Raw genomic sequence first — 24,894 nt, forward strand, 5'->3', positions numbered from 1 at the left:
CACCAGGGTCCGGGATGGACACAGGGCCAGAGGCAGGTGAGACACCAGCCTGCAGAGGGCGCGCCGAGGCTAGAAAAGAGCTAATTCCTGAGACGACCAGCAGGAGGCGCTGCACCGGTGAATCATCGCCTCGCTACAGTGTAGCATTGTAGGACGACTTTGTTGGTACTCGGCTACTAGCAGCTTTTCTACATCTAAAAGAGAAAAATCCATTTTCAAATCTGGTATCTTATATCCCTTCAGAACTAGACACAGGAGTTTTATAGCCCTGGGAAGGGGCAATCCCACATTCCCAACTGGATGTGGAAATCACTTCTAGCCCCTGAAACATCTGACATTGGAATTTGAAGTAACATTTTGAGATACAGTAATCATCATTTTTAGAAGTTTCTATAGTTCCTTCTGAGCCCTGGACAGTTGGACTTTTGGTAACTAAGACACCTGGCTTTACAAGCAGAAAAATAAAAAATGTCCCAATGCTGTTATTTCAAAACTGTTTAAAACATTTCTCTGTGTATATATATCTTCCTACTGTATTTTCCACTGCATGCATCCGATGAAGTGGGTTTTAGCCCACAAAAGCTTATGCCCAAATAAATGTGTCAGTCTCTAAGATGCCACAAGGACTCCTTGTTTTTATTTCTAAAGTAGTTCTTCTGTAGTGTGTGGCCTATAGAGTACAATATATGTTAGCATGGTGCCCTCTAAATATTTTATTAGCACTTGTTTGGATGAACTCCATTATACAAGAGAACCATCCCAAACACATGCTAATAAAATCTTTACACCACACTACATCATCATATAGTCCCCATATGTATAGTATAGATTTATAGTACACACAGAGGAGCCAGGCAGAGACTCCAGACAGGAGGACCAGAAGGAACCAGAGCAGGGACTGCTGCAGTCGGGGAAGGGGTCAAATGGGGGCCAGTGAGGGCCACTCATCTGCCTACCACTATCCCAGACCCAGAACTGTATACTCTGGGAGCACTAGGACCCAGTTGGTGCTTCCCTTTGTCCCTACGTGGCCTTGGAGGAAATCTGCAGAGATGAGTCAGACTAGGGTGACCAGATGTCCCGATTTTATAGGGACAGTTCTGATATTTGGGGCTTTGTCTTATATAGGTGCCTATAATCCCCCCACCACTCCCGTCCTGATTTTTCACACTTGCTATCTGGTCACCATTAGCCAGACAGAGACTCCAGACAGGACACCAGGAGGTGCAGAAGCAGCCAAAGCAGAGACCTCTGGACATTCAAACAACTTTCTACAGTTTTGATAGGACTTTCTCTACCCTGTGCTGATTGGCTAGTTGCTCCAATCGTCCTTCTCCCTCATTGTCTCTTCACCTCAGCTTCACTCCACACCTGCCCCTGGCCCTCTTCTCCCCTCCCCCTTTCTTTCCTGCCCTTCAATGTCCCCGTTCCCTTCACTTTGCTTGCCATTTATCATAGCCCTCCCTAACTAACCCGATCCACCACTGTGAAATTAACTTGACGTTTGCTGCCATCACGTAGTTCACTCTGATGGTGTGTTCTACCTCTTCCCCCACCCTGTATCTGTCTTGTCTATTTAGATATTGAGCTCTTCATGGCAGGGATTGTCTACTCGTCTGTTTGTACAGTGCCTGTCACAATGAGCTGGCCCTTAGGCATTACCATAATAAACATGATTATTACCAATGCACAGTTTGTTGTGAGACTCATCCACATTCTCATTTTAAACTAACACAATTCAGACTCAGCCAAGTCACCATATACTTTCGCACAGATCCCAAGAAGCTGCAGAGAATGATTACTTTGGGCTTGAGCTCATGAGTTTTTACTGTAGGCTTACTTGAACAGCAACAAACATTGCAGGGATATCTGGCTGATGCCATCTTATTTGAACTTAAGCACAGGTCCAAAGTGAAAAGTCCATGTACAAATCCATTAGGTTTTCCCTTTAAACAGCTGAAATCAAATATTTCTAGTTGAAATCTCCAGTCTTAATAGCACCGTTCTACTCAAATGCAGATACACACACTCCAATAAAATTTACTTTGGTTGGAATACAGGTTTTAGGAGGGATAATGTTTATTACATCAGCGCTAAGCTGGAAGAATACCAGATGCACAATACTAACCCATTTAACTTTTTTGTTTTACAGATCACAAATGATGGGGAGAAACATAAACCTCGATGCCTGAATAATTAAATTTCCATTAGCCCTCAAAGTTAGTAATGATGTAGAGGAAAACAATTGTGCTTTGGAGAATTCGGAAATACAGAGCCAAGGTAATTGTCAGCTGACAACATGTATGTGAAAACAACAGAAACCCATAGTAACAGCTTTGCATAGGACACACACTCTCCATGTTGAGCCTACCTGCTACATCAGGCTTAATGTTATCCTTGGCTCTGCATGGATAACCTTGTCATGGAAAACAAAACAAACTAGACTTGCTTAAAGCATCAGCACCCCAAAGACTGTTTATGTCTTCATTCCAGATACTAAGGCTGAGATTCTTACCCCAGCTTCAATCTTTTCATACAGATAAAAGGCTCAGAGCTGGGTAAAGAGGGGATCTTACAGCCCTGGAGGCAGCAGGCATAGAATTATACTTCAGTGCAGGAACTGAGGAAACCAGCTGCATAAGAATGGCCATACTGGGTGAGAGCAAAGGTCCATCCAGCCCAGTATCCTGTCTGCCGACAGTGGCCGGTGCCAGGTGCCCCAGAGGGAGTGAACCTAATAGGTAAGGATCAAGTGATCTCTCTCCTGCCATCCATCTCCACCCTCTGACAAACAGAGGGTAGGGACACCATTCCTTACCCATCTTGGCTAATAGCCATTAATGGACTTAATTTCCATGAATTTATCCAGTTCTCTTTTAAACCCTGTTATAGTCCTAGCCTTCACAACCCCCTCAGGCAAGGAGTTCCACAGGCTGACTGTGTGAAGAAGAACTTCCTTTTATTTGTTTTAAACCTGCTGCCCACTCATTTCATTTGGTGGCCCCTAGTTCTTATATTATGGGAACAAGTAAATAACTTTTCCTTATCACTTTCTCCACACCACTCATGATTTTATATGCCTCTATCATATCCCCCCTTAGTCTCCTCTTTTCCAAGCTGAAAAGTCCTAGGCCTCTAATCTCTCCTCATATGGGACCCGTTCCAAACCCCTAATCATTTTAGTTGCCCTTCCCTGAACCTTTTCTAATGCCAGTATATCTTTTTTGAGATGAGGAGACCACATCTGTACTCAGTATTCAAGATGTGGGCATACCATAGGTTTATATAAGGGCAATACGATATTCTCCATCTTATTCTCTATCCCTTTTTAATGATTCCTAACATCCTGTTTGCTTTTTTGACTGCCGCTGCACACTGCGTGGACGTCTTCAGAGAACTAACCACGATGACTCCAAGATCTCTTTCCTGATTAGTTGTAGCTACATTAGCCCCCATCATATTGTATGGATATGTGATGGATTGGATCACAGAAATCCCCTTGGGGCTGCCAACTGATGTGCCAAGACTACTTCTGTCCTGCTTTCCCTGCCAGCTTGGGACTCCAGCACCCTGTCTTGCTGAGCCAGACATGCCAGTCTGCTCCAACACAGATGCAGGGTCTGAACCACGTGCCACAAAGCTGCAGACTTAACTGAAAGCAACTTACTGAAGTGTTCCTGTCTTTAACACTCAGATGCCCAACTCCCAATGGGGTCCAAACCCCAAATAAATCCATTTTACCTTGTATAAAGCTTATACAGGGTAAACTCATAAATTGTTCACCCTCTATAACACTGATAGAGAGATATACACACAGCTGTTTGCATCCTCCCAAGGTATTAATACATACTCTGGGTTAATTAAGTAAAAAGTGATTTTATTAAATACAGAAAGTAGAATTTAAGTGGTTCCAAGTAGTAACAGAGAGAACAAAGTGAATTACCAAGTAAAATAAAATAGAACACGCAAGTCTATGTCTAATATAGTAAGAAACTGAATACAGATAAAAATCTCACCCTCAGAGATGTTTCAATAAGTTTCTTTCACAGCCTGGATGCCTTCCTAGTCTGGGCACAATTCTTTCCCCTGGTTCAGCCCTTGTTCCAGCTCAGGTGGCAGCAAGGGCATTTCTCGTCATGGCCGCTCCCTTTGTTCTATTCCACCCACGTATATATCTTTTGCATAAGGCTGGAATCCTTTGTCCCTCTAGGTTCCCACCCCTCTTCTCAATGGAAAAGCACCAGGTTAAAGATGGATTCCAGTTCAGGTGACATGATCACATGTCACTGTAAGATTTCATTACCCACTTGCCAGCCCACAGGTATACAGGAAGACTTACAAGTAAAACAGAGCCATCTACAGGTAATTGTCCTAGTTAATGGAAGCCATTAAGATTCCAGACCACCATTAATGGCCCACACTTTGCATAACTACAACAGAACCTCAGAGTTATATTTCATATTTCTAGTTTCAGATACAAGAGTGATACATTTATACAAATAAGATGACCACACTCAGTAGATTATAAGCTTTGTAATGATACCTTACAAGATACCTTTTGCATGAAGCATATTCCAGTTACATTATATTCACACTCATTAGCATATTTTTATAAAATCATATAGAGTGCAACTTTACAGTATAGTTGGGGTTATTTTTTCCAATGTGCATTACTTTACATGTATCCACATTACATTTCATTTGCCATTTTGTTGCCCAATCCCTTAGTTTTGTGAGATCTTTTTGAAGTTCTTCACAATCTGCTTTGGTCTTAATTATCTTGAGCAGTTTAGTATCATCTACAAACTTTGCCACCTCACTGTTTACCCCTTTCTCCAGATCAGTTATGAATAAGTTGAATAGGATTGGTCATAGGACTGACCCTTGAGGAACACCACTAGTTACCCCTCTCCATTCTGAAAATTTACCATTTATTCCTACCCTTTATTCCCTGTCTTTTAACCAGTTCTCAGTCCATGAAAGGATCTTCCCTCTTATCCCATGACAACTTAATTTACATAAGAGCCTTTGGTGAGGGACCTTGTCAAAGGCTTTCTGGAAATCTAAGTACACCATGTCCACTGGATCCCCCTTGTCCACATGTTTGTTGACCCCTTCGTGTCTTACTAATCTATTAGAGTTCTTTGATTTCCCTTTTGCAGAAACCATGTTGACTTTTGCTCAACAATTTATGTTCTTCTGTGTGTCTGATCATTTTATTGTTTATTATTGTTTCAACTAATTTGCCCGGTACTGACATTAGATTTACCAGTCTGTGATTGCCGGGATTGCAGCGTCTGCTTCAGGGGACTGCCCTCCCCACCCCCTCGGTTGTAGGAGCTGTGCCAGGGTCAGGACTGTGGTGGGAGGGACATATCAGGCACAGAGGCACAGCACATAGTACTGGGGAGGAGATTCTGGGCAGAACTGCTGCTCCTAGGCTGCTGTAACTTAGGTTAAGTTACACCAGAGGTCACATCAACCCCCACAGTAGCCCAAAATCAGGAGTGCATGTAAGTGGCTTAAAGCCACCAAACCTACCTCCCCCTGCTTTCTGGGCCATGAGTTTTGTGCTGCACCTCTTAGAAAAGCAACACAGAATTTTACCCCAGAAGAAAATTATCTATTTAAAAGCAGATAATGCTAATGAGGCATGTGCTGTAATTACCAGTGAAGATGCCTTCAGGCCCATACATGGGCAGTCCAACCTAATGGTTGAAACCTAGATTAGCGTTGTGGTCAGGGGTCACACCAAGGGTCACAGAGTAAGAGGCAGAAGCTACGCCCAGGGTCAAAGCCAGAGTCAGTAACTGGGGTCAGGATGAGACAGCAGGGAACAAGGCAAGATAACATAAGCATGGCCATACTGGGTCAGACCAATGGTCCATCTAGCCCAGTATCCTGTCTTCCAACAGTGGCCAGTGCCAAACGCTTCAGAGAGAAAGAACAGAACAGGGCAATTCTCAAGTGATCCATCCCATTTTCCTGTCCCAGCATCTGGCAGTCAGAGGCTTAGGGACACCCAGAGCACGGGGTTGCATCCCTGATCATCTCGGTTAATAGCCATTGATGGACCTATCCTTCATGAACTTATCTATTTCTTCTTTGAAGGGAGATCTGAGTGCTAAAGCATGTTCTTCATGTACAGGAGAACTCCCACTGTGGTCAAAAGTTGCACATGCAGTTTGAGAGCCGTTTGGCTTCGTGCAGAGTAGTCCTTCACTGGTACTGAGAAGGATTACCTGCTCTTAGATAAGATATGTACAATGGAAACATTAGAACTTGCATCACGACTAGCTTATATAGATGTATCTGGCTCTCAGCAATCTCAAATAAGTGGCAGAAAGATAGCAAGGAGGAGCAACATGAATGAACACAGCATTCTGTGCAATCAGTGACTCAACCCTCCATAACCTGAGTCACATATTGCCACAATAGCCTTGTTTCTGTAAAATCGACCAGTTAACAGGAAAATGGGAAGTGTTCCTTCCTTGTCCATCCCTGACACCGCATACAAGACATGCACAGAACAAGTAAGGGAGAGAGAAGGAAACAGAATAAGCATGAAAGACAAAGGTACCAGAGAGACAAGGTGGGGGAAGTAATGTCTTTTATTAGACCAACTTCTGTTGGTAAGAGAGACAACCTTTGTCTTACCTCACCCACCTTGTCTTGCTAATATCCTGGGACTGACATATATATAACAACAAGGCATAAAGACAAAGGTAGACAGACACCAAAAGTGAGACAAAGCTTAAAACACAAGGCTTAAGAGCTATTCAAACATTTAAAAGTCCATTGAAATGAGAGAGACATTTGGACACATTCTGCTAAGTATGTGAATACTAGATACAGATTCCTAGCTGGTGTAAATTGGCATTGCTCCACTGAACTTAAAAGAAAGAGGATGATTTACATCAGTTGAAGATCCATTCAACTTAGTCGTTCTGTGATTAAAGATTGGGGTCTACTAATGTAAAGACTATCCAGAAAGGATTTGATAAAAATTATACTAACCAAGGCTGAGTAGAACTTTCCCATGTGTTCTACAGAAATTCCACAATCTTAAATTTACAATAGTCAAAACCATGTTTTCATATTACATTCTAGAGAAAAATTTGAAAACAAAAGATATTATAAGTTGGATAGCTTGAACGCTCTGTTTAATCAATAGGCAATTAAATCATAATAAAGGTCAAAATTAAAAACCACATTCACAGATTCTATTTCAATCCATTGAATATTGCCCATTTTAAAACATGCAGCTAGATGCTGATCTTATTTACCCTGACATAAATGTAGACTAGCTCAGTTGAAGTTACTAGAGTTATTCTGGATTCACACAACAAAACAGAGATCAGAATCTGGTTCATGAGGTGAAATGAAAGCCAGTCAAATACTGAGGTCTAATTTTGGGTTGGCCACTGTATGGCCTTTATCAAGTCACTTAACCTTATACCACTTAATCTTATGCCCTTATACCTCAATCAGCCTTACTGACAAATTAGGTTTTTAAAACAACAACACTTAATTGACAAAAAATGCTACCTGGGACCTCCACAGTATGACTGCACCAGGAGAGTTTGAGGGCTATTTTCTTTAGAGCATCTATAAAATATTTATGGGGAAGAAACATTTTAAAAAGATTCTACAGAACTCTATGGTGGTATTAATATTTTTCTTCAGGAAAAATAAAGATGCTGATTGAATATGAATTGTTTACTTGCTCAGCTAACCATAAAAAGAGAAGGTGTCCTACTGTAATTTATGATTCCACCAATATGCATTTTATTGGCTATGGGAGTATCTTCATTAGAATTCCAAGCTGATGAAAGCCTCATTAACGTCAACATTCTTTTAAGCAAGACCGGACAAAGCAGTAGCAAGAATATGCCAGGAAACTATCTGTATTGGCATGGATGGGAGTAAATGACATCACTGCCTGACTTGTGCCATAACAATATAATAGGTCCCTTGTACCTCCATAGTCTATTACTCTATTTCTTGGTTAAGGTGCTGTCACTGCTTACCGCTGTACAGAAGATGCAGCTGCATTCTTGAAGAGTGGTCATCTTATCAAGAGAATGTTCACAAAGGCATAGCTTGCAAGTGACTAGAGGTTCCAGACACAATTCCCCAGCTTCTGACACATCAGTTGTCATGGTGGGATGGCCGATCTTACCAGTAGAATCCATCCGTTCATTAATATCTTACTCTGGTCCACTCAACCTGCAAAAAGAAAACAGCTGAAACTCCCCAAAAGCAATGCCAGTAGCAAAAAAGTTTACATAATAATCCAATGTAAAGCCATCTAAGGGGTTTGGTTTAGTGAGCTTCCTCTAACCTACCTGTAGTTCCTAGTTCATGTTGGAGTTATGTATTGTATATCTGGATGAAAACCCTTCTCAGCTGAACTGCAAGATGTTGATTGAAAACCTTCTAAGTTTTGTGCATGTTTTCAGACTGGGGCATTTAAAAAATACTGCACAATACTGGGGATAATTTCATTTGACTGTTCTGTTTCATGATCCTCATGTTAAATGAAGCATTTCAGATTCTGAAATGTGAAATGGTGGAAAGTAAATATACCAATTTTATTCAGAGCTTCTTACCATTTTCTAAATAGAGTGCAGCGATTAAGGCACAGGACAGAGAGTCAGAAGGTCTGGAATCTATTCAGAGTTCTGAACTGATTTGTTATGCAACCCTGGGTGCAGGTCTATACACAGTATACATTAGAGAGTGTTCCCAGAACTAGAAGCCTGATTGTCTGTTGGCCTGCAATGTGTGTAGTCATTTTCACCAGAGAAAAGCAATGGTAAAACTTTGGCAAATCAGAATGACACCATTATGCACTCACTTTACAAAGGTGGAAATCACTACAGTAATGGAGAATCAGGTCCAGTATTCATGTGTGCATGTGTGAATGAGAAAGAAATATATTTCTCCAGATGGAACTGAACCCATACAAAACCTTTTTGGAGATATAAAAAGTCTAGGTTATTTTATAAATTATTTTTAATTTCTAGACTCCTCTATACTTCCTGGTTGTACCTGGCAGTGAAGTCCTGAAATACCATAAGAAGAGCCTTTCTTGTTAGACTTTGGGCCCACTTTTGCAGACCCAAGCAATGTGGCTAAGGTTCATGCATCCAAATTTCCGGGTGCTCATCCAAAGCAAAGCTCTCCTTTACAGGTTCACTAAGTCCAAACCTCATTCCATTATCCTTAGCTCAGTCTCTTTATGGTACCATGCCATCCATAACAATGAGTTCCTTATAACGGTAGAGCAAGAACTATAGCAATTGCCAGAAGCCTTTGGAATAAAACACCTCTCTGAGTCAGAATCTATAATACGCTGTTCTGTAATTGCTGCAACAGTGATGTGTCAGTGAGTCACTGGAACTGTAATAGTGGATCAAGAACTATCTATCTGTTATTTAGTTCTACATTTTAGATCTTAACCCAATATATAAAGAATTACAACATATGTTTACTCAGATATATACACACTCACTTCTACTGCAGCTGTACCTTCACAGTATTACACTCTTACCATATGCTATGAAGCACTATGTTATTCACTTCAGTGCCATGCAGAATTTCCAATTTTTGGGGTACCTATAGTAAGAGATGTGGCTAGAAATAGGAACTAGAAGGGGAAAAGAAGAGGGGGAATATTTTAGGTTTGGGATTTCAAGACACAAATGGCTGTTCATCTTTTCCAGGGTCAGATTTCCAACAAGCTCTAAGGGGGCTGTGTTGCTGGATTTGCACTGTGTATGAATGAAACAGTAAAGAGGTTAATAAGACTCAATGTGGGTCATGGAGTTGACAGATTTTTTTATTAATTTTAAAGATGGTCAAAATTTGGCAAAGTGACAGACAAGTAGCACTAGTGACTGTAAACACACCAGTCCTGATTCTCAGCTTTGTCTGAGCTGGGCTTGGATGTAGTAGAGAATGGAAGCCACAAGGAGCTGGTTGTGGCTCCCTGGTTCCCAGCTGCGTCGCTCAGGTGCGCACTCAAGTAGAATGAGACCTACTCTGCCATTTGCAGATAAGGCTTGGTAGACCATGGCTCTACTACTGCTCCCTATTACTCCACCCCTTACACCACGGGTGGAGCAACAGCTGAGGCCGGAGGCAGCTGTGGCAGAGATTCCCAATACATGGGGAGAATTCTCCTGTGAGGATTTCCGGCCAGTTACACAAAGTGAACTTGGTGGTGGACTAGAGAATCTGGCTCATAATGAGGTCAAATCCATTTTACCTTGCTTAGCACATAGTCCCACTGCAGTGGGACTCTGCAAGTGAGTAAAGGAAGCAGGATTTCATCCAGTGTCCACATCCACACTGTGCAAGCTTTCCTCAGACAGCCCTGATGATACACCTCAATCCTGACCTACAACATTCCTGCTATGCAACATTTAGGCCTCCGCAGAGCAGTCAATCCACAAACAATCTTCTAATTGGGACACAGGTAAACTGGAAACAATGAACGTTTTGTAGGCTTATTTTAATTAAACAATAACAGAGGCCCGTCGAAGGGCCTTTACAAAAGATTAAAATTCACATTATAATTAATAAGTAGACTGCTCCCAAGTCTATTTTAAGCACATGCCAAAAATTCAAGTTCAACACAAATAAATTAACCAACAGCTACACATGTCTGGAATGAAAAAAAAATAGATGGAAGAAAAAGACGGTGCCCCATGTTTTGGTCAATAAAAATGTTAAATATAGCTATCTGAAGAAATTCAGAAGACCTGCTGTCACCAATTCAATGTCATTCACCCAAACAATGTCTTTGAAAACTGATTTTACAAGACTTAACAAATCTGTAAGCACTATGATCCATTCTATCGTCCCAACTTTTCCTTTCTTGCCTTTATCTTCCACAATGCTTTAACCCATTTAAAATAGGATACTCAAATCAATATGAAATGTATTGTTACCCCTTTTACTGGAGGCCTAGTCAAAGTTTGGGGACCTGTAGATGGTGTTCCAGTTGGGAGTACAAATGGGTAGTAGTCAGGTAATTCTTTGATGTAATTTTGTTTATTTACAAAGAATGTACAAGCCCTGTGTCACTGACCACAGAAGGAATAAAGTAGCAGGAAACAGTTTATTTTGCTCACAGCACCAAAAACACTCTGTTCAGCTTGAATCTCTGACTAAAAAAAAAAAAAAACAACCTTCTCCCCAGGTTTCTTCCAGAGACAGCCTTTTAGCTGTTCCTTCTGGCTGTCTCTCTCACTTTGTCTGTTCTTGTCTGACCTCAGATTCTGTGAGATCTCTCTTCCCACACACATACACACCTACTGAAAACAATACTCAGCCAAAAAATCCTGGGTGGGTTCACACACCCTTTTGTTTTAGGTAGGGCTTAGACTTAGTGTTATGTTAATTGAAGAATATGTTCACACCTGCCAATCTTAAATCAACCCCATTACAAGGTTTCACCCAGCTCATAACAGTATCACTGAAAGCTGAGTGTACTAGAGTACAGGGCATAACTGTGCAATAAACTTCTTCACTGAACAATAAAGACTATTTGCTGTTTTCTGAACACAGTTATAGTATTCCAGAAACGCTCTAACCCCAAGAGAGATTCTACATTAAATTCTTCCTTGATGTAACTCAGAGGCATTATCCCAGGGATGTATTTGAGCAGGTATATGCAATGGCTGCCTCACAAGTTGAAAAGGCAAGGGATCGAGACTATTTTTTTTAAGTCATTGTCTATTCTCTTTAGACTGTATGTACTTTTCAAGATGTATGGTGTGTTTTCTTAAATTGCAGCAGCTTTGTGAGATGTGCTCACATTTCCATAACTGTGCGTCTCTAAGAGTAACAGCTTTGGTGCCACATGACCAGGTATGTCCTGAAAATGCAATGAATCTGAATGGAGGTCCTATAGAAAAGGTCAGCTCAGGGGAGGGTAAACTGCATAGTCACCAGGAGTGCAATTCGCTGAGTGGTCAGTACAGTCAATGTTTTTGTCCGTTCCATTCAATTGCCTGCAGACACTTTCACTTGTCTCTGGGATGTGACAGAGCTTTGTGCTTCAAAGCAACACTGAAATGTCTCAACGCAACCCATAAGCAAGAAAACAGAAAGGCATTCTCAATGCAGAACACAGATGGCCTGGAGGTGAATGAATGAATACAGACAAAAAAAATAGTAGAGGAGTTCATAATAAAAAAAACAAACAAACAAACAAACAGAAGCATTCGAGGGGTGCATAGTTGTTGTTTGTCCTGGGGATTTTCTGGCAATGAGGTGTCCTGTTCTTAGAAAACTGTCTGAGTTTGGTGCAAAAAATAATTTTCAAGGAAAAAATAATTTTAAATCGACCAACTGCTCTCAGGAATTTACCTAGCCTGCCTGGTGTCTGTTTCCTGACTTAGTTGCCAGTGCAAGTCTTGATAGTAGTGTTTGGAGGGGGCGGGGGGGGGGGAGAATAATCACTGGAGGCATACTCTATGGGCTCTATTCACCCCTGTGGGCACAGAGCAGTGCAAATTACATTATCTGCTACTAATGTCACTTCACATAAAGAATTCACCACAAGGAGAGGACAGATAACATTTGCACTACTGCCCTACCTCAATGGTTTTTACCCTGTAGGGTTACAGGATAGAAGCTTCAAATTGTGTTAGTAGGAACTCCACAATTAAAGCCTAATGTTGGTGTAGTCCAGGGGTGAATCTGGCTCTGTATTAATATGTCAAAAACATCTATTGCGTGACTTGTCGTAACCAGGTAGGTGAGGTAATATCTTTTATTGGACCAACTTCATCGTTATCACAACCAATAATGTGTCCCTCTCAATTTCACTATATAAAGCTAAGAAGTATTATCAATAATAATTATTTTCAAACACTCTATTCTGGAATCAATATAAATTTGAAAAAGACATCTGATCCAAATCACAGAAAAGAACAGAAGCTTCTATTTCTCAGACGAAAAGGTAGGAACAACAAATATGATGTCACATTTCAGCATCTGATTCACCATAACATATGCAGTTCATATTCACAGGATTTAATTCTATTTTTACTGATAAATATTGATTGTCATAAATATAAAGGGAAGGGTAAACACCTTTAAATCCCTCCTGGCCAGAGGAAAAACCCTTTCACCTGTAAAGGGTTAAGAAGCTAAAGACAACCTCGCTGGCACCTGACCAAAATGACCAATGAGGAGACAAGATACTTTCAAAGCTGGAGGGGCGGGGAAACAAAGGGTTCTCTTTGTCTGTGTGTTGCTTTTGCCAGGACCAGAGCAGGAATGCAGGTCAGAACTCCTGTTAAGGGTTAGTAAGCAATCTAGTTAGATTCTGTTTTGTTTAAATGGCTGATAAAAGAAGTTGTGCTGAATGGAATGCATTTTTTTGTGTCTTTTTGTAACTTAGGGTTTTGCCTAGAGGGATTCTCTATGTTTTGAATCTGATTACCCTGTAAGGTATTTACCATCCTGATTTTACAGAGGTGATTCTTTTACTTTTTCTTCAATTAACATTCTTCTTTTAAGAACCTGATTACTTTTTCCTTGTTCTTAAGATCCAAGGGTTTGGGTCTGTGTTCACCTATGCAAATTGGTGAGGATTTTTATCAAGCCTTCCCCAGGAAAGGGGGTGTAGGGCTTGGGGGGATTTTGGGGGAAAAGACGTTTCCAAGTGGGCTCTTTCCCGGCTATATTTATTTGTTAGATGCTTGGTGGTGGCAGCAATAAAGTCCAGGACAAAAAGGTAAAATAGTTTGTACCTTGGGGAAGTTTTAACCTACGCTGGTAAAAATAAGCTTGGGGGGGGTTCATGCAGGTCCCCACATCTGTACCCTAGAGTTCAGAGTGGGGAAGGAACCTTGACATTGATAAAGGTTGATTTCACCATACTGAAACAAACAGATAAAAAAATATGTCCATCGATAGGCAAAGTAAGAAAAATCCTGCTTAAGAAATAAGAGTTTGATTTAAGGATTGTATATATTTGACATGCGAGGTTAACAATTTGTGGTTTCACCGTTATAAAGCTTTGACTTTTTTTAATCTCAACATCTGCAGTTATTAAATAATTATTGTCTGAGCTCCTCCCCCTCCCATTATCCAATAATTTAAAGGATAGGTCATCAAAGGCTATTAGCCAAGATGGGATGCAACCCCATGCTTCAGGTGTCCCTAAGCATCCAACTGCCAGGAGCTGGAACTGGACAACAGGAGATGGATCAGTTGAAATTGCCCTGTTCAGTTCATTCCCTCTGAAGCATCTGGCATTGGCCACTGGCAGAGATGGGATACTGGGCTAGATGGACCATTGGTCTCACCCAGTATGGTCATTCTTATGTCCTAATTTCCTGCAACTGTGAAATTTAAATCAATGCAAATTGAAAAAAAGCTAAAAACAAATGATAAAAAATAAAAATAAATATATTCCATTTTTAAAGACTATATAAGCATATTACTGTTAATAGTCCAGTATTTATTTATCAGGTCAAATGCTGGGTTTGGATATGCACATGGATATCACCATGAAGTGGAATAATCAGTGTTTTGAAAGAGCCACACAGATGAACACACTCAATTGAGGGGTCCTCAACTCCTAAAAATTGTACATTAGAATAATTAAAATCCATCCCAAATAATGTGTTTGACTTCACATGAGCAACCTTAATCATATATCCCAAATGTTCAGAGCCTGCTATCACAAACCAGGACCTTCAGACTCCAAATTTCTTGAGTGCATCGTATTCCATATGCATCATGAAATAAACAATCCACAAAAAAAGTCTCCTCAAATTCATTGTCAATAGGGAGTTTCCTGCACACATGTGATTTTATACATCTTTCCACTACATCAGAGATCCAAATGCAACCTCCAGCACTGAGGGACATCATGGAGAACTGTGAAGCCTTCTGCCTTGACACTGATTGCATAAATGGATTATACTCATGTATATAAGTCATTTGTCCATCTTTTACATTCAATGTCCAAAACCAGGACCTAAACAGGACCCTGTGTATGCAGACATTATTCCACTGAAGTCAGTAGAGCTGTATGTGTTTGCCCAGGGTTGCAGTTAAAGGGTGTCAAGAAAGGGAAATAAGGAAACAGGAGAAATGAGGCTCCAGGAACGGTTAACTACACAGAAAGTGGTAGTCATGTTTTTGTCAGCATGGTCTACACTATGAGGAGAAGCTGGACTCTATTTTTGGCAGAGATGCCACCACTAAATCATGGTATCTTGTGGACGCAACCAAGGACATCTCCATAGATGCCGACCAGGACCGAGCCAAAGAAGGTTGATCCTGAAACTCAGGATCTTGTAGACCTGCACAACTCACTGAAGTCTGAAGCAGACACAGTGCTGGAGACCCCAGACTCTCCCGAATCACAGGCAGAGGACCAAACAGTGTAGGGCCCTAACACATCCCTGAACCTGTATCCCTGACGAGTTGCAGTGTTTCATAAAGGCCACCTCTCTGGTTGTTCAAAACATTCAGCAAGTCTGTCCACTTCCTCTTCCCATCCATCAGCAAGGTTCTCTTCCTCACTCTCACATAGCTGCTTGCTGTGTTTTGTACAACCTAGCATACAAGGCAGATATTGCTCATCAGTCTCCAGTCTTGACATCAGGCACCTCCATCTCCCAGAATGACAGGAAGAAGGGCAACACCCTCAACGTCCATAGTGATCCTCAGAGAACGAATTCCATTTTTCATTGCAGAAAACAGTCCACAGTTTCTGGCATCAAGGACATTTCCAGACCACCCCACATTAGTATTGGTGAACCTTCCATGGTGATCAACCAGGCCTTGTAGCACCCTACAGAAATAGCCCTTTCTGTTGATGAACCCTGAGTCTGGTGGGGGAGCAAAGAAAAGGCATGTGCGTCATATCAAGGGCTCCACTGCAATTCAGGAACCCCAACCGTGCAAATCTATCAAAAATATTCTATGCATTGTCATGACTTATGAGCCAGGGAAACATCACCTTCTTGATAGCAAAGTGCACACCTCCATTACAACAACCCCAATGGTTGATCTACCAACACCAAACTGGTTAGACACTAACCAGTAGCTCTCATGTAACTGTTCCACCACTGCAGTGCCAGGGCACGCACTGCACAAATCTCTAGGAAAAGTAGCTTTTGACATCTTAGTTTTGCCACCAATGCTAGTCATCCCAGGTCTTCAGCACTACCGTGTCCCACCAGTCACTGCTAGTTGTCTGAAACCAAAAGCAATGGTCCAAAGAGTGAAGCTGCTCAAGGAAAAGTTCAAGCAAAAGCGTCTGCTTAATTTCAGCCACCACCTTCTCAAGTGCTGGTTCTAAAGTCATTGTACAGCTTGAGATATATCGCAGCAGCCTGTTTGAATTAGGCACCATAAGGATCAGAACACTCAGCAATGTTTCCTCCATGCTGCCTGACAGCACTTTGAAAATGGTGCTGGCTTGTAACAACAAGATGCTGAGCTGAAACAAGAGTAATCATAGGAACTATTTACTTTGGCCCCAAGTCCCACAATTCCAGTCCAGTGCGTTCCAGTAGGTAACCCATACAGCCTAGCTGCTGAGCAATGCACCATGGAAAGACTGCCCAGAATGCTGAGCACTTAATCTGAAACAACACAGAGCTTTGTGGATGCAATGATCACCAAGGGAAGTAGCTTAACCAGGGATAACTATGCGGTGTGGGTGCACTGCTCATATAACACAGATTCACAGAACCTGCAACAGCTTTCAAGGGTAGACATGCCCTGACCTACTTAAAGTTAAATGAGTGCTTTGCTGAATGAGGGCCTCAAAAAAGACAATTGACATCACAGATTGAAGGTCGGATTTAAACTGTAAACTACTGCATTCAGACTGATTTAGCATCTTAAATCTCTGCCTTGGGAATACAGCAAGTATTGATACATAACAACTCCTTTTCTGGATACTGTAAAATGCCACTGAGAACATGGCAATGTTTAAAAAAAAAAAAAGGAAAAGAAATTGTTCTAAACCTCTTCTTATTATGCAGTCCTAGGAAATCCAAAGCTAGCACATCTGTAATCTCTTTCATAATGGGTCTTTTGCTCTGTAAAAATTTTATTTTAAGAAAAGATGTTTAAAGATCAAGCAGCTTGCGAAAACATGCTGTCTGGTATAAAATAATACAACAAGAGCAATTTATCTCATTTGTTTCCATTGGGAACGGCTGAAAAATTAAGCACTTCAGCTGCTGTTCATGAGGCACTAGATATACAAAGTATTTTCATATCGTGCTGGCAACCAAAAATAAATAAAATACTTTAAAAAGAATGCAGTGGGTGGGAAAGCTCGGACACCGAAAATGTTTTGAATTAGTTCACTCACCGTCTGTTACATTAACTAGCTTCCTGAAAGTATAAAATATAAAATCAATATAAGATAGATAATCAGTTCTTCTATTGTTCTATTAGCATTTTAGGATACCTGAAGCATGCATTCATAAGTTTCCTGGTTTCAGAGCCATTGTGAACAAATAGATATCACCCTCATCACGGCAAATCCCAATGGGATGTGGCCTCCTTGCAAGCACGTAGATATACTTTAATTAAAATGAAAGAGTAATACAGTATTTATCCAAATCACTGTAGTCCACAACGGTGTTGCTGCAGTGTTTGTGGGCATAACTGTAGAGTACTTTAGCATTTCTATAAGGGTGTCCATAATGTGGGAGATTTTAGAACACTGATTCTTCATAGTAACAACTCCTTACTTCAAGACCGACTTAGAGAAGGGGATAATTGATCTTGACTGACCATAATGAACCAAATTCAGCATTCATATAACAAATGCAACGGCACAGGTACCAGCTAATGCTCATTATAATGATGGTTAGGGTGTCTTTTATCATACCTGTCACTAGGAATCAGAGGAAAAACCTAGGCAGTTTGGTTTTATGTTCCTATTTTTATTTAAGATTTTTAAAACTAATCAGTAGCTTATCACTAAAAGAGAGCTGCCATTATGCAATTGAGAGAAAGCTAAGAGAAGCTCCTCCAGATCACTGCCCCACAACATCTGCCCCATCTGTAACTGGCCAGAAGAAAATGAGGCTTCTTTTTATTCCTAAACTGAATTGCATATCCGGAAAATGGTCTTTATGACATCTCCCTACTGGACAGTCACGAAACAGCAGTCTTCACAGATTTTAAGCCCAGAAGAGAGCATTACAATCATCTCATCCAACACACAGGCCACTGAATTTCATCCAGTAATTCCTGAATGGAGACCAATAACCTTGTGGTTGAACTAGAGCAGTGGTTTTCAAACTGCAGGTCTCGACCCAGTACTGGGTCACAGTGGCTCTGGACCGCAACACCGACCAGGCCGTTAAAAGTCCCATTGGCGGTGCTGCCCAGCTAAGGCAGGCTAGTTCTTATCTGTTCTGACACCGCGCTGCGCCCCAGAAGCGGCCAGCAGCAGGTCCGGCTTCTAGGTGGGGCAAGTCCATCGCATTTCATGCTATTCCTACAGCCTGTATTTCAGTGACTAAGAAGCAAGACCTGAAGGATACACAGCAAACAGGGAAAACGAATGTATACACATAACATTTCCAAGCATTTTCTAACAACAAATTCATAATAACAGGAATTCTAATCCTAACTCATAGGAATATGATTCAAATCTAAAAATTAAAACTAAATGAATCCAGACTGACACCATCTAATATTTGTTAATGCTAAACTACAATGACTTCCCAAACAATTATTTTAATGTACTCAGAGTGTTAAGAACAAAACAAAAAAAACACTTCACTACCCAAAGAACTCACCATACATTTTTATAATTAACAAAAGCAAATGACAGTTTTCCATAATATATTAAAATATACCACTCATCATTTTAGACAAAAGGATGCTGTTCAAGGTAATTTAGGAAGTTTTAATTTATTTTTAAACACACTGGATCAAGGGCAACATTTTCAAGAGTGCCAAAGTGACTTATGCTATTCAAAACCCACAGTTGACCCGTGTCAGCTGACTCAGGCTTGTGGATCTCGAGCTAAGGGGCTGTTTAACCGCAGTGTACACTTTCAGCCCAGGCTGGAGCCCAAGCTCTGGGACCCTTCACCCTCATGGGGTGCAGACACAGGTATTTAACTGAAGTGCGAAAATACCCTTAGACACTTAGGAGCTTAAGTCTTATTGACATTCAGTGAAACTTTGGCTCCTAAATGCCTAATTCACTTTTGAAAATGGGAGATAGGGAGCACTTATGAAAATTTTATACCAAAAATGTGGGGTCACTCAGAGGTGAAAGTAAGCTGGTATGCCGCAGTACAGCATACCGACAAGAGCCGGTGCCCCAGGCCCTATAAATTGACTCCAGAGCCCCACTGCTGAAGCCCTGGGGTAGCAGCTGCAGGGCTCCGGCGGCTATTTAAAGGTCCCGGGGCTCCCCTGCTTCTACTGTCCCGGTCATTTAAATAGCCGCCGGAGCCCCGCCGCTGCTACTCCAGGGCTCCGGGGGCTATTTAAAGGACCGCGGTGGTAGAAGCAGGGGAGCCGCAGGCCATTTAAATAGCCCCCAGAGCCCTGGGGTAGTGGGAGCTCCAGGGGCTATTTAAAAGGCCGGGGCTCCAGCTGCCTCTGCCGCCCTGGTCCTTTAAAATAGCTGCTGGAACCCCACCGCTTCCCCAGGGCTCTGGCAGCTAATTAAAGGACTGGGGCAGTAGAAGCAGGGGAGCCCTGGGCCCTTTAAATAGCCACCGGATCCCCAGGCTGCTGCTGCTGCCTGGTGGTGGGGGCAGGGGGGAGGAGGAGGAGGGGCACAGGGTGGGCTGGAGCTGGCTCTGACCCCCTAGCACCACCCCTTCCAGGGGCCAGAGCTGGCCCCAGTGTACCGGTAAGTAACTCAACTTACTTTCACCCCTGGGGTCACTCCATTGACCACGGTGGAATTTGACTGGGAATGAATTAAGCCCATTAAAAGGGGTTGCTGTTGTAAGCTTTGGCCCTGAGATAGCTACAAAATGTTACAAAATGTTGTTGTTCTATTAAATGTTTGAGCATTTATGGAAACAACCAGTGTCACCCCCCACGATTCTTGTAACAGCTCTTAGGAAATCCTGAAATCTTTCCTCAATCAATCTCTTACCAATTTCAACAGGAATTTGCCTAAGTAAAAAATACATGATGAGAGAGAGACAGGGATCAGTCCCTTCTGTGGTAAAATCTGCAGGAAGAGATGAGAGGAGGAAAATTCAGTAAGGCCCCCCTCACTAAGGCTTCCCTCTCATTGGTCCATCAGGCATTTGAGTTGCAGTTTTCTCCCTTTCCCTCCCAGCCTGCCTATGGAATGAACCATGGGTCCAGCCCTCAAACCCCATGGATGCTAGGGAGAGGGAAGGAGATTGTTTTGGTAGAGGCATCAATTGTGCATCAATTCTGAGACCCAGCACTCACCCCCATGCTTCCTAGCATAGGAAGTGGGGTGCTGGAACTACGGGTTCGGGGTGCTCCCGCACCCCCTGGCTTGAAGTGGTATCCATCATATACCAGGTTTACAGTTTGGTTCAATGGCTCTCAGCACCCCCACCATACAAATTGTTCCAGCACCCCAGCTTCCTAGGAACATGGTTTGATCCATCACCCTCCCTCAGCAGTTCTGCAAAGGCAAGGCATCTTTAATCTCTGGGAGGAGCTGCATACGCAGGCCATTGGTGGAAGGATGCTGTGATTCTGAAAAAAAACACAGAATGTCTAAAGAGACGTTAACTGGTAGATTAAACATGCATATCCTAACAGTAGTTATTCTTTGGTAAGTCTGATAAATACTGTACTATTGTACTACGGTAACATTGTAATTTCTTGCCTTTATATATTTACTTTTACAGAGCAGGACACGCTTTGCTCTGCATTTTTTCAGCTATACAGAAAGGCCTGCCATTTTCCTATCAGACTTCACCTAGAGAACTTGACAATGATTAGGAAGCTGGTGTGCTAAGAGCACTGCTGAGCATGCGACCAACATTGTTTCCTTGTGCTCCCCATCTGTGTCTTTATCCAACTGTTGTCTCCTGTCTTGAACTTAGGTTGAAAGCTCTTTGGGACAGGGACAGTCTTTCTGTTCTGGGTTTGTACAGTGCCTAGCACAATGGGATCCTGGTCCATGATCTGGGCTCCAAGTTGCTACTGCAATGCAAATAAATAACAAATCGTGGGTACACTAGAAACCTAGTATCAAAGGAAAACAGAAAGATGTACATATTCGCACATGCTAGGTTCCATCTTTGAAAGCCTCACCAGTGTTTGTTAACTAAGAGCCAGCTTCTGCAAGCTTTTGTGCACAATGTTTACTATGCTCACACAAGTATTCCCATCGGCTTCAATGGGAATACTCACGTGAACAAAGTTAAGGGAGCATGCGCATTTCAAGGATCCAGCCCTAAATCCCTGATCATCAGAAAGTTAAGCATCCATCTCTTTCCACAGAAACACCTTTCTTTGCAACTGTCTGACTATGACTGGCATTCTGTTAATGTTATCTTATCCTGTCTTCCTCCATATTGTGGAAATCCACTGGGGAAGGTTTCAGGGTCAGTGGCTAGCAGGAAATACTTTAGCAGAATGGGGCTGTGCTGGGAAGGGAGTGTAAAGGTAAATAGTCCCCAGGATTTGCTCATTTTGCCCCAGTTTAATCCCTGTAAACCACATCCTCCCCCCACAATCAGAATGTTTCCAAGTTTCCACAAGAACAATCTCATGGAGTTTCCCATCCCCTCTCTGGGAGTAATCTGTGTCATTGATGATCTGTCCCTACATTTATAATTTTTAAATAGCCTAGGAATTTTTTTTGTCCAAAAATGATTAGCATCTACCCTAATTGTTTCAAAACTTGTATTTTTGTTTTAATGTATACAAATAGGGTCTTGGAAACTGCAATGATATTTTAATTTGATTTGATTGTCTGCAACCATAATTACAAGAACAAAGGATTTTGCCCCTTAGCCATGGTGATAGGCACCATATTAAAGCATAAATAGAGACAGCCTCACGGAACAAAATTCAGCCCTGACAAAACTGGGTTCGGCTCTTTGGTTTTAAAAGGAGAAGTCATTGCAAACATGTAATAATACATCATATCATGTCATAAACACAGGGTTTTCAAGGCTTTAAAGTTACGCACTTGAAGTCATGAAATAATAATCTGTATTACAATAAAAATCATGCACCACCAAGATAAAAGCTTCCATCACACATCCAGAGAAAGTTCTTTCTTTTATTAATGACTCATGTCTTGTACTCCTAGATGCTTTCCTCAGTTTATTCTCATTACTAGTGCAGATTAATAAGGGTGCAAGTAAATCTGTTGTGAGCTTTTCTACCAGGCCTGACTTTCAGTGTAAGTAGGAGTGAATGTGGGCATGACAGCTCAATGATTTTTTTTTTCTTGCAAAAGTAATTGTATACTCTGATCATGTCGCCCTCAGACTCAGAGACAGCCTGCAGAACAACTCCCTCTGCCTGGCATGTCAGAGATCCCTCCAGGAAGGAAGCCTACTTAGTTACAGCATCACACTGATGTACTTTAATAGCAGGGTATAAACACATAGAAGTTTGGGTTTTCCAACATGCTCAGCATTGTGGCCCAACTCTGCTCCCACTAAAATCAACAGGAGTTTTACCATTAACTTCATTGGGAGTCAAATTAGAGCAATGCTGGGTTCTTCTGAAAATCCTACCCAATGGGTCACGATCCTGGAGCCCTCACATGAGTGATCCCACTGAAGTCATAACTAAACACTGTAGGATCAGTCCCAAAATCTTATTTGAAAGGCACAGTGAGCCAGAGCAATGCTGAAGTCTATAGTTATGTTTATATAAAAATACAGCCCCTAGATTACAGCATGCTTTGGGGATGTTAACAATTAGACATACAAAACTGTACATAAATTAAAACTGCAAGGATTAGTAGCACACATAGGCTCACAGTACTTTTAAAGAATTGCATCTAAAGCCAGAATTGCTTTCTAATTACAGTGCTTATCTAACCGCTTGTTCTGCAGAGGTGGTGGTTGGTTGGTTGGTTGTTAAACAGAGATACAATACAATCTACCTGCTCCTTCAATAACCCTAGTCTGTTATAATTAAGAAAATACAATACAATTAAAGAAACCAGAAACAGAGTATAGTGATCTCACGGTGTATTTGAATGTGCAGATACTTATATATTGAGGAAACAAACTCAGCAAAGCAGGAACAGGTGTTCAAAAATTTTAATTTAGAATATAATTGTGTTTGCAATGCCTTTGGTCTGACCCCACATTCCTTAATTAGTGGAAATTTCCACTTTGGGGTGGAATATTCAAAAGCACTCAGGTCTGGTTAACTCTGTTCCCATTGACATTGATGAGAGTTTTACCTCAGATGAACTGAAGTATTGCTAGAGTAAGGACTGCCGGAGCAGGTCCTTTATGCATTGAGATCATGTACGGTATTATTTTTAATGAGTGTTTTAATGTCTGCTGACACTGATGCCCACTCTGTTCCCTCTGAACTGAATCCAGTTATCTGAGAGAGAAGTAGAGAGGGAATACTGAACACTGAATTTTCTTTGTGGATCAGCACAAAATTATTTGGCACAGGCAACTCTGCAAATATTTGTGAAACAGTGGGTAAATTTGCCATGTATGATGGCCCTCAAGCTTGTACTTCCCCCTCTGTGGTGTGGAGGCTCATAAATCCAGTGCTGGTGCTCAGTAATGCTGTAATAGGAAACATATTGATACAGGCTGCATCCAATGTCACTGGTAATTTTTTTCTTATATGACCTATTCAGCTTTGTTTAGCTTGATGTTTCCCTTTATTTGCAAAAAGCAGCTTATTTTTAAACTAGGTTCCTAGCCCTACAGGTTTTCCTCACCATAGCAAAGTGCACTGCCCAGTCAGACTTAGGCAAGCATGGAGCCTGCAAGCACAAGTTGTCCCATTCCTCAGGGGTTCCTCAAGGAGAAGAGGGAGTACAGTGGATGCCATTTTCACAATCTTGTGAAAGGTAAGGTAGCCTCTGTTTTGATTTGTGCAGGGGAGTCCCTTTGAATACAGGCCAGCTCCACGTCGGAGACAACTCCACATTGTAGATGGATGCCACAAGAACAGGTGAACAAAGTATGACTGTGAGGCTGCAATAATAGCTTTAGGTTATTTAGGTTATTTAGGTTATTATGCTACCGGCTCAGGAGGTATTTGTGTATCTGAGCCGGATCGTATCTAGACATTATGTAGTTTTTGACATATTTAAGTAAATATTTATCCCCCACATTCCATTTCCCCCGACCCCCAAAGAACATAAAAGGGGGGAAGTTAAAGCTCTAAGGACAATTGAGGCCTCACTCCACAGGCTTGCTCTTCTAGGCACTCTGTGTTTGGGACTCCCACTGAAATCAATGGCAGTTCCCTACATGGACACTCACAGGAAGAAGCCACAAGAACTCATGTTATGGGTATTGTATGAGGTGCTCTATTGAACTGGGAGTCATGTTTAAAATGATAGCTCTTTCTGTTTCTTTATGAAGTGACTCACTTCTTCCCATAGGACTATTTTGAATGTATTAGGATCATAATAAGGAGAAATTACTTCTCCCAACAGGAGGAAAAACCACTGATAAACTGCTCTTTCAGTTTTCTAATACTTGTGAGGCACTTAGGCCAGATCCTTAAAGGTATTTAGGCTCCAAACTTCTATAAAATCATGCAGAGTTGATGGGGTCTTGTTTTTTAACATCCTACCAATAGTAAACTGCATGGAACAAAATGAGCCTAATTCTTCTCTCACACTGGCTTGACATGGGTATAATTCTATTTACTTTAATGGAGTAACTCCTCATTTACAAAAGTTTCAGGCATTTTCTACAT

At 41.6% G+C, this 24,894-nt stretch overlaps 1 protein-coding gene across 1 annotated transcript in view; it reads right to left on the reverse strand.

The window, feature by feature from the left end:
- The window catches only part of RNF144B (ring finger protein 144B), a 51,685-nt gene extending 43,490 nt beyond the window's left edge, over positions 1-8,195 (reverse strand). The window contains exon 1 of the mRNA XM_077809102.1: positions 8,031-8,195. Within this exon, the coding sequence (XP_077665228.1) occupies positions 8,031-8,195 (165 nt within the window). The remainder of the gene's footprint in view (positions 1-8,030) is intronic.
- Between the last annotated feature and the right edge of the window lie 16,699 nt (positions 8,196-24,894).

This window comes from Eretmochelys imbricata, chromosome 2 (assembly GCF_965152235.1).
Source record: "Eretmochelys imbricata isolate rEreImb1 chromosome 2, rEreImb1.hap1, whole genome shotgun sequence".
Taxonomy (NCBI): domain Eukaryota; kingdom Metazoa; phylum Chordata; order Testudines; family Cheloniidae; genus Eretmochelys; species Eretmochelys imbricata.